The sequence below is a fragment of the Melampsora larici-populina genome (assembly GCF_000204055.1).
Source record: "Melampsora larici-populina 98AG31 unplaced genomic scaffold MELLAscaffold_95, whole genome shotgun sequence".
Taxonomy (NCBI): Eukaryota; Fungi; Basidiomycota; class Pucciniomycetes; order Pucciniales; family Melampsoraceae; genus Melampsora; species Melampsora laricis-populina.
Genome location: NW_006768859.1, coordinates 1,285 through 12,105, shown reverse-complemented (window position 1 = coordinate 12,105; position 10,821 = coordinate 1,285). Strand labels below are relative to the sequence as shown.

The window sequence follows — 10,821 nt, the reverse complement described above, 5'->3', positions numbered from 1 at the left end:
AAGATTGACCCACATGAGGTATGATCAGTGCATGTCTCCTACATAGAACCGCACCTTTTGGTCGTTACTATGTCTTGAAGCAATTGTAGCACTGCAGCACCTGCTTACATGCTAACCTAACAAAGTCCCTCTCGGCGAAGGGCAGCCTTTGCAGAACTCTTGGTCACCCATGTCATACATACCCTGAATTTTAATACATCTCACATCATCAGGTAAAATCTGACCAAGTGGTCTACGCTTCTACACTTCTACATCTCGTGTGTTGAATTTCCTCAGTGGAATACAAGAGTACGCACAATGGCTGAGGGCTGTTGAGCCAGTTATACTGAGATACATCCAGATTGAGTCACCATTACTTGATGCAGTTCAACATCCATATAGTTATTAAACTTACCATAATCACAAGAGAAATTTAAAATTAGACAAACCCAACCGCATATGTCATTTGATCCATGTGGAAGCAATGATCTACCATCATGATTTCTGGCACTGGCAGTGGTATGCCATTCCTATCTGTTGGCCAGCCAGAACTCCAAGCAAATGAACAAGTTTCTTTGGTGGGATGTCTGCTGAGATCAAGCTGTGCACAAATCTTGATGAAAGGAAATGTTATCTTTGATTGTAATGACAATGAGCCAATCTAAACTGTAGTTTGGTTTGATGAAGGGAGGTTGAATTTTTGCCTTGATAAGTCAAGAGCAGACTAATTAATTGATTAATTGATATTCTTAGATCCGGTTTCACCCCCCAAATTCACTGAATCCTGTCACCATGGCAGGGCTTCAGCGTTCTGGACAATGAGTAACCGGGACCTCTCCGCTTCCCACTTGCAGCTCACACTGCGAAAATCTGTGGGTAGCATTTCACGTGGTGGGCGTGGTGCAAAAGGCAGGCCTTTGGGGCCTGCCCCAAGAGACTGAGACTGAGAATTGGTATGAGGATGAGCTTTTTGAAGAACTATCTTGATAAATTTTGATGCAACTCCCCCTTGAATTACTTTGTGCAGCATTGTGAAATACAATCCTTGCTACTTTTGATGTCTTTGCAAGTCTTTTTGCTTCTGAGCACTCCAGAGGCATGCCTCAGCGCCCACACCTAGGGCATGCCTTTAAAAAGCCAAAAAATCACACCCAGGCCTACCCCAAATTCAAAATCAGTGCCCACCACGTGAATCTCAGTGCTTCACATGCAAAAAAACATTTCAGAAAAAGGCCACTACCGTGCAGTGAGAGCTAATAAAAGCAGGGCAAAATTCAGTTTTTGAATGTTGGCCCTGGATTTACACGGCTGTAAAACTCATAATTACAGCCTCTGTCACTCTGTGAATGCAAAGCTTAAGGATATCACAACCCTAAGATTGATGTTTGTGCATTTCCAGCAGGTTGTTTGCAAAATCTGTCTTGAACTGCCCTAATTGTAAACTGGACCTTCAATTATCAGCAATGCAGGACACCCGTTGCCCTGGAACAATCATAAGCTGGAGCAAATATTAATCATGATCAAGCATTTTGGCAGTTGTAATGATCAGGCCACAGTCATGGACAAAGCATCCACTTGGGCAGCCAATCAAACTTTTTAACAAATTGTAGTGTAAATAAAGCTTGCCGTTGGCACTTTCCCCCATGGTCAATAATCCAATCATTATACCCTGATGGCAACCATCAATCAGCTCTTCCAACTATTTCAAAATCTTTTTCATTTTCCACCAATATATCAAGTACAGTAGCCAACCTTACCCAGATTTTTCCATCTGATTTCCTCTTTAGAAGATGCTTTTTGAATTTTTTTGTCTTGACAAAAGCTTCCAAATCCCTAGCATTTACTTTATATTTGTTTTCAAATAACAGTCCTAACTTTGTATTGTTTGAGAGTTTCCTCACGGCCCTTTTGGATAATGGTCTGCCGTGGTCCAAAATTGGTCTTCATCCACAGCTTGCCCCTAGACAGGGCTACAGGCTGTCCATAATCAAGTGCTGTCCGCCTCTAATTCAGGTGGCCAAAAGTTTTCCAGGTGCCAGTCTCTGCCTGATTCTGAGACTGTCCAAGATTGGCCTTTGTCCATGGCTTGCCTCAGGATGGGGTATCCTCCCCTGGATTACCCAATGGCCGTCCCTTGGATGACCCAGTGATGGCCCTACTACCGACCACAGCTGGTGGAAGACTATCAACCAGATGGCATTGTGACTGGAGACTTGAACCCTTGATTGTGATTGACTCATATTCACAGCAATCAGAATCAAATACATATCATAATAGACTACTCCTTGAGCTTTCCCCACCTCCAAGGAAAAATTTTGAATGCAGATCACAGTCTCAGAAAAAACCCAGATTGACCCAATAATAAAATCTATCAAACCTTTCATTGCAGAAACAAGACATTGTAAGTCAAGACCAATTCAAATGCTCAATTACAATCTTATGTTGTACATAGGTCAAGGATAGTTTCAAGTGAATTAAGATACTTGTTTAGTTGTTGAGACATAGATTTTTCATCTGAAAGTGTTCAATTGTCTATAATTCTTTGCTCAGGTTCAAACTCAGAGCTGTGTGATTTTGTACATATAGTCAAAATGAGACCCATTGATAACCAAATTGGGAGATACATCATGCACCTTAGGCTTGAAATGATGAGGCTGTCCCATAGGCTGGACTTGATTATGACCTTGATGTGGTGACATGTATTTTTGAATTATGCTAATGTCACAATACAATCCTGTCCATTGCAAGGTTGATTGAGACTTTCCTAAGGTCCGCCTATAGGAAAGTGATAGTTGTCAATGCCCAAAATGGTGTTGTTGATCAAGTCACACAAACAAGGCTTGCTATGTGTCTTTCAATGTTGAAAGACAAGTCAATCTCCACTCCAACAATCAAAAGGAGTTTACAGGTCATAATTGAAAATCACAATCATTTCACATCAAACTCTATCCTAGACAGACTCCTACAACCGGTTGTCAATTCTATTGGTCTATTAGAAAGAGCAACAACCTCAGTTGGTGACATCTGGCATGAAATTCTCACCATTTACAAGCAACATTAGATGCTGTGGAAAATAAGACTGCATCTGGGGCTGGATGGGCCAGATGGGGCAGATGTACCCAGAGTGGAGCTGCCAAGTGGTCCACACAAAACAAGGTTTTGAATTACCAAAGCTAAGACTGAAGTGCATGAAAAAGATGGAAATAAACAATAACACAAAACCCCTATGGGGTCTCCAGAGGCTACAACTAATTACACCACTTGAGTGGTTCTGCACTCTACCACAATGCATTGAAAAGAACAAATGTTGAAATCTCAGAAAACAAATCAAATCAAGGATAACACAGAGAGTTTTTTCAATTTTACAAAAATTAAACAATATAAAGTTAAAAGGGCCAGTATTAAATAATTGTTAAGTATCAAATTTGGATTAAATATATATATATTTCAAAGGCTTGACTATTGTTAATAACTTGTCAGTGGAGTATGAAACTATAAATAAACAAGAAATGGAAGCTTGTATTTTCCTAGAGGCAAAGTTTTCCTTGAAGATAGATGTATCATTCCTATTGGAATGAAAATGTATTCTCTAAAAAACATTAAGCTGGTGTAGGAGGGTGGGAAGAAAAATTATGACAATGTGAGAAAGAATGAGAATTTGGCGAATGGAGTGATATGTTGAATGAAGCAACCATCTTGAGAATGTAACCAGTATCAGAAGATGAATGTGACTGAAGGAATGGTTGGATGGAAACAGAGGGGTAACAAATTGGGTGTTTGTTTTTCAATGCTGTGTCCTTGTATCTGGACTGGTTTGGAGATTTGGCATTCCAATAGTTGAAGTCAAAAGGTTGGGGATCAATTTTTCAAAGAGTTATCTACTTCAGCAGGCCCCCAGAAAGCCCCTATGGACTCATCCAACAAAAATGGTATCAATTGGAGGTCAAGATTTGGGCTATGTTACCGACAAAAGACATATTAAGCAGCAAATATTGGACAAATAAGAAAAAAACAGGACCCCGGCAAGCCCCGCCAAAACTGGTGGACCTGGGAGGTATGAATTTTTGGTTGTTTTTTTTTTGACGTGGGGGTGAAACACGTATGAATTTGATTTTTTCAAAAAAAACATGGTTGCCTGGATGTATGAATTTCCAGATGTCTGAAATCTGTGAAATTTGACGTAGATGTCACAGGAGTATGAACCCGGCTAGATTTCAAAGTTCAGAGATTTTCACGGTGCAAAAACTTACTTCATCACAGTTTACCACAGATATTGAAGCCTCTTCGAACCAACCAAACCCTTTTCACAATGTCCTCACGCTCATACAGACAATTAAAATCAGATATTATACATTTATCCAGCAACTGCGACTTCATACGCTCGGCTACCACCGATGATATCACTTATCAGAGTTTTCAGAACCTTCCTGAAGTCACCAAATCAGACATGGATGACGGGATGTTCTGGCGCGTGAACAGAACAATGGACGCGGTTTTTGGGGCTGATGTGATTGACAAAAACCTCTTCAGTGGTTGCTATGGTATGGAGTTTGTGCTGGAATGGCTCGACAAGGCTCGAAAGCATGCGACATGGGATAACACTTCAGATCAGCTTATCAATATCAAACTCGAAAATATCCGTGAAGCGCTCATCAGTGAGTGTTGATTGACATTATACACTTCGACTTCACCAATCTAATTTTCCTTATCTATTTATTAAAAACCATCCAGAACATGGAGCCCTGCTTCCTGAACCCCGTCATCGTCCTGCACCTAGTCCTAAGGCCACAAAGGGAAAAAAACGACGAGTGATCTCTGAGACATTAGTTTCACCGATCAAAATAGTTGAAAAAGAAGGTTTATCCCCTCCAGCCAAGCGGTTACAAATCGAGTCAAAATCATCAAGATCTGTTGATCATTCAAATACCGAGAATGAAAATACTAGCGACGTCGAAATCCTATCTTGCTCTATTGTACCTTCCGCCAAACCAAAGCAGTCAAAATATCAAACTTCCTCAACATCTGTTGGCCATTTGGACACTGAGGAAGAAAATACTAGCGACCTCGAGATCATATCTTGCTCTATTGTAAATTCCAAAAAACATAAGCCGTCAAAATCGTCGTCCTCTACTAAAGCAGTCTCATCAAACTTGAAGTCCGCCAAGAAAAATTCTAAATCAGCTCCTACGATTCAAAATCATCACACGAGTAACTCAAAATCGAAGACTTTGAAGACTTCGGTGCACAGCACCAGGCCAGTTTCAACGGTGTTGACCGGCTGCCCACTCACAAGTGGAGAGATGATATGTACACGATGCAAACTAAAAGATGACGATAACGGACTTGAGTTTCTGTGCCATTGTGGCCACAAGGGTATCAAACTTTATGGAGGTCGGGCTCAGAATGCAGAAGTTCACTGGGCATCAAGTACGTGAATTTATTATATCCCTACAAACTCGAAAACTTCAACCTGATTCTGTTCTGATCTTGTTTTGGTAGATAGATGTACCTCTGCAACTCGCGAGATACGACAGACTGCTTCTGCATCCCTATTCTTTGCAAAATCCGTCCCGAACAAAGAGCCTATCATCTCCAAACCTCTCATCCCATGCGCTGGGATAAATGATAAGACCTGGAAGCGACCAAAGGCAACACGAGATATTCTTGCTTGTATTAAGGGTGCTTCAAATATTTACCACGGCTGTCGGCCTCGAGAAGTTATATGTAAAGAGATGTTTGGCTTTTCAGCTCACAGCAAACTAGATGATGATCAGAGACAGCGCTGGCAGAATCAATGCAAAGCCGAAGCAACATGGTGGATTAATCGTAGCTCACCTTTCCAAACCATTCATTCGACCAAATGCCTGGGTACTCTCCCTCGAGTCTTACTCCAGGGTATGCATCCTGAAGTATGTACACCCTGTTGGGATTTACGAAAGGATTCAACTCTTAAGAACGCAATAAACAAAGACTATTCAGTCGGCGAAAGCGTCAAATATACCAGCCGAGCTTTGATGGAGCCCGATCTCTTGAATGCCAAACGTCGACAATACGAACATCTTGATGCTTTATCAAGTTATGTTGAGAATCCATCGAAGTCGGGCGATCAAAAGTTCTGGCAAGGTTTTACTGCGATGGCACTTGAGGGAAAGTTTGATAACAATGATGTCCTAAAGGGTTTACTTATGGCTGTTACCAATCGTCAAAAGAGGGAAAACGAAGGCAAGGGACTTACTGGGATGCATTTCGAACCTTACTTTGACGACTTCATAATGACTCTCGCCGCCATCAGTCCCAAATGTGCAGATTTGTTTACTGAGACTCTGGCCGGACGTGGACCACGAAGCCGACGCTACATACGTGCAAATGAAGATTTGCAGATGGCAGAAGGTCTGGCGCTATCCAACTTCGCACGAGTCAAGAAGCACCTTCAGGAGATCGGGTACGATGGACCTGTGTCAGTGGGAACCGACGAAACCGTGTGTGTTAAAGCCCTTCGTGTCAGTGGAGAATTCATAGTAGGTTCTCAAGGAGGAGACGTACACTTTGAGTCGATGCAAGACCTTACAGCTAAAGTTAAGGACTTGATCTCGCACAAACAATTGTGCTCAAAAGTAAGTTATGATCACATTTATCTTGATCAGCTTGTTCCACATGAATGGAAATTGATTGATTCTGTATGTTCTACAGATTCGTGCTTATACTGTTCAGGTACCACTACCTGGTGTTCCAACTTATGTTGTTGCCCTCTTACCAAGTAACCAGAACGAAACCGCTGAGGATGTCTGTATAAAGCACGAGTCCTTCCTTACTCTCGCGCAAGACGCCGGTCTTAAAGTTCTATCGCTTGGCTCCGATGGTGCGGCCACTGAGATGTCGGCACAACTGTTACTTACTTCTAAAGCAATCAATTATATTGAATTTTCTCGACCTCAGGCAGGTATCCACATCAAAATCCCGCTGTTTGGAAGCAATCAGATACCTCTGGTGATTGTGCAAGACCCAAAACATGCACGCAAGACAGGAGCCAATCAACTACTGTCTGGAGCTCGACTGCTTGCGTTTGGTAAATACTACATAAACATAGGTCATATGGTTTTGTTGATGCAGGACGAAAATAGTTCCCTTTATCAAAAGGATGTATTTAACATCGACAGGCAAGATGACGGACGAGCCTATTGAGCCCTCAACAGCGATACACTTGAACTTGCTTTACAACATCCGGAATGTACTGGCCTTGCTGTATACTTGTTTATCATCGGTGAATTGGTTGACGCATGGCTCAGCAACTCTGCATCACATGAAGAGCGGATCTTATCGTCACATACAGCCGATGTATTTCTAAAGCGTTGGAAGACCTTTCTCAAAGAACGGTACGATGACACAGACGGGCTCATGTCATTAGATCGAAATGGGATTTCTCACCCAGCTTGGAAAATCTTTAGTCAACTTGCTTCTTCGCTTGTTGCTTTAATCATCTCACATCGCGAGCACTTCCCCGATGTGCCCTTCGTACCTTGGAAGCATGGCACTGAGGCGTGTGAACACATCTTTGGTTGGATGCGGGTAATATTGCCCAAATTCACAATGCTTGACGCAAGGCAAATGATGCCAAAGATTTTCACAATCATCAGACGCATCATGATGAAGAGAATCAAGATGCCCAAATCGGAACACATTCACGCAGGTATGTGTAGTCCATCAAAATCAATTTGCTTGAATGATGCTCATGATTCATTATTCCCTGTTACACAGGCTACAACCTTTCCTTCTCAGACGAACCAGCATCGTTTGAGCAGGCAAAGCTTCTCAAGATATATCCGTCCAACCAGAGGATTCATGAAATCATGGCTTTAGCAGAGAAGCGTGCCCATACCTTGATTGAATTCACTGGCATGCAGGTTGTTTTGCGTACTAAACCTACCCCTTCGAATAATCAAGACAACCCGAGTGAATCTTACGATGACGAAGATCACAGTGTTTCGGTTGGAATTACAAAACACTACGATATCGTTTATCAAGAAGATGAAAATGATTCGCAACTTGGAGCGAGCTTACACGCAGCTGCAAGTATCACTCAAGACCGGCACAATCTTGACTGTGACCTGTCTTCTCTGGATGATGTCGCTATCGAATCGGTCGAGCTGAACGCAAATCGAATGTCGATTTCAAGTCTCTTGAACCCTAAAGGTGAGGTGAAATCATGTGTCATTTTTTGTACGATTTATCTCACCAATCCAAGCTGACATGAAATTATTCCAGAGCCTCATGATGACCAAACTCCGCAGGACTCAGCCGCAGAGTTGGATTTGGTTATTGAATCAACTCGAGATCTAGTCGTAGATTCATCAGGACAGCGGGTACTGGACAAGGATCTGCTATGCTCAATACGATTAATTCATGATAGCGAAGTTCGGAAAAACAAAGGAAACGAGCGACGCCGAAAACGTCACAACCCGCACCCAGAACCAGACAGTGTTCCAGCTAAACTAAACCCCAGTGATTGTAGCAAGCTGGTGTCTATCCTGGTGCGTGACGTAGAAGGCCTTGAAAAATCCATCGCACGGCTTCATCGATGGAACATCTGTGTCAAGCTGGACATTAATCGCTTGGCTCAAAACACCAGTACCAAGCTGGACGTAGATTTACAATTTTTGTATAAATCTGGCACGGTTTCAAAGCAAAATCTATTGGAAGAAGGTAAATGGGTAGTTGTTATCAAAGACTCGGTGCGTCAATCATATCCCTCTTGTAATGATGGGTCCACTGACCTCACTGCCAACATATTTGACTCGGATACCAAAATCCGAGGAGTCCTCGGATCCGAAATCCGAGATATATACCGACTTACATCAACCGAGACAGCACCGAGTTGATCCATCCGATGTAAGCCATCTGACTCTAAGCATCTGACGATGACCCGAGGGTTTCCTTCACCGAGATATCATCCGAACCAACCAAACCGACCCTTTGCCGACTTATCGCCTCATTCGACCTAATATCACCACGCAATTGTGTGACCGACGTTTTCTATTTACGAGGTATTCAGGTAAGTGAATTTACTCTTGAATCGAGTCATTAAGTCAGTTGGCTCGGAAGGAACACTTTTAACCGACTTAATCCACCTTTCAACCGAGGTTTCATTCCTCATATCCGACTCAATCTATCATTCTGATTCAAGAAACTCAATTCCAAGGATATAAACTTGAACTTGAAGGAATTGTTTTTATCATCATCATCAATCACCTCAGCTTCATCACTTAGATCAACTCGGTCCAAATTTCAACCTTCAACTCTGGCTCAATTTACTAGATCCGGATTGACCATTCTTATCAATCAACTTACAAAACATTAAAGAGAATCGATCCAATAGATCATAAACCATTCATGAAAGAGTGAAGCAGGCGGAATTTCGAATTTAGATTCATCATCAACATCAAATTATGATCATCACCGTCATTCTCAAGAAAGAGATGAATCAAATCTCAATCATTATAGGATTTGGTATCATTCGATTGGATCTGTCTAAATGTAGAGAAGAAATCTTTCAAATCCACCCAGTCTCAATATTGAAACAAATCTTAAATGAAAGACCCCCAGAACCAAATCAATTCCAATCAACTCCCATTCAAGATCATCATCATCCTGGCGATTGAGGTTGATGTTTTGGACTCAGAATTTATCTTATTCAAATACAATCTTGATCTTGGCCATTAGCACTGTCAGGTGAGTCGCATTCTTCACTCTCTTGCACATCACTAATAGCTTATCTTCTTTTTAACTTAGTCATTTAGAATCCGATTGTGAACTTTTATGTAAGTCACAAAACTGATTGATCTTAATTTTGATTGAAAGCCTTCTTCTTCTGGAGAATCTCCCCCCTAATGTTGTTTGATCTCATATCATCGTACTTTGAGTAAGATGATTTTCGATTCTCAAGTGTTCTGATCATCCAGGTGAGCTTGTTTTCATCTCTTATTCTATCTTGTTGTTCATTCTTCTGTACTAACTTTCTTTACTTTTTATATTCCCCTCCTTTTCCTTTCTCAACTTCCTTCATCTTGTATCTTGTTCTTTAGGTTCCTCCGATTGATCTGAATTATAAACTTGTGTTATTTCATCTTGATGTACACCCAACCAATTCTTCCATCCAATTTCTTCAGGTAAGTTTGTCTTTTCATATATTTTACTCTTCTCTCATATTTCATCCGATGACATTGTTTACTATTCTTCTCTTCTATAAATTGATTGATTCATTTATTATTTGGTCAGTCTTGGTTTCCTTTTTCATTCAATTCTTTCTTTCTAAGATTTCATACTAATGACAACATTTTATATCCTTTCTCTTCCCTTATTCATTGATTTGATCTAGCTCTACTTTGTTTTCTTTGTAGATTTTGCTTTGGATTTGATTTCCGTCTGTTTTGATTTATTTGATGCAATCTTCATCTCAAATTGGTTACTGTTTAAACAGTTTCTTTTGGATCATTTCTTCAATTTGAATCCTATCAATTGATCAAACTATGTAGAATGATGTGATAACAATAAAAAATTGTTCAACTATCTGAATAACATAATAAGTGTGATATATCTCTTATTTCTTCAAATTTGTGCATGTATAATTTGTTTTTAATATCCAGGAATTGATGAATGAATCCATTGTGCCTTTGTCAATGACATACAACTGGGACCCATTTATGTCTAAGTACTGGACATCAGTGCCAGAGAGAAACAAAGAACACAGTATAGATACAACATAGTGTCTGAGTTAGTGAAGACTTGAGTGATATATGATCAATGTGTTGTTGTATGTAAGCAATATTTGTAGCTTAGGTATTACAA

At 40.9% G+C, this 10,821-nt stretch overlaps 2 protein-coding genes across 2 annotated transcripts; both read left to right on the top strand.

Moving 5' to 3' along the window:
* Positions 1 to 4,426: 4,426 nt before the first annotated feature.
* MELLADRAFT_96129 (uncharacterized protein) lies at positions 4,427 to 7,049 on the top strand (the record flags this gene model as incomplete). Its single annotated transcript, XM_007418531.1, has 5 exons — positions 4,427 to 4,634; positions 4,711 to 5,406; positions 5,479 to 6,593; positions 6,670 to 6,854; positions 6,920 to 7,049. The coding sequence occupies 5 exons, from the start codon at positions 4,427 to 4,429 to the stop codon at positions 7,047 to 7,049; spliced, it is 2,334 nt and encodes a 777-aa protein (XP_007418593.1).
* Positions 7,050 to 9,640: 2,591 nt separating this feature from the next.
* MELLADRAFT_96128 (uncharacterized protein) lies at positions 9,641 to 10,495 on the top strand (the record flags this gene model as incomplete). The annotated part of the gene is made up of 5 exons (XM_007418530.1): positions 9,641 to 9,705; positions 9,766 to 9,794; positions 9,901 to 9,935; positions 10,059 to 10,142; positions 10,352 to 10,495. The coding sequence occupies 5 exons, from the start codon at positions 9,641 to 9,643 to the stop codon at positions 10,493 to 10,495; spliced, it is 357 nt and encodes a 118-aa protein (XP_007418592.1).
* Positions 10,496 to 10,821: the final 326 nt, after the last annotated feature.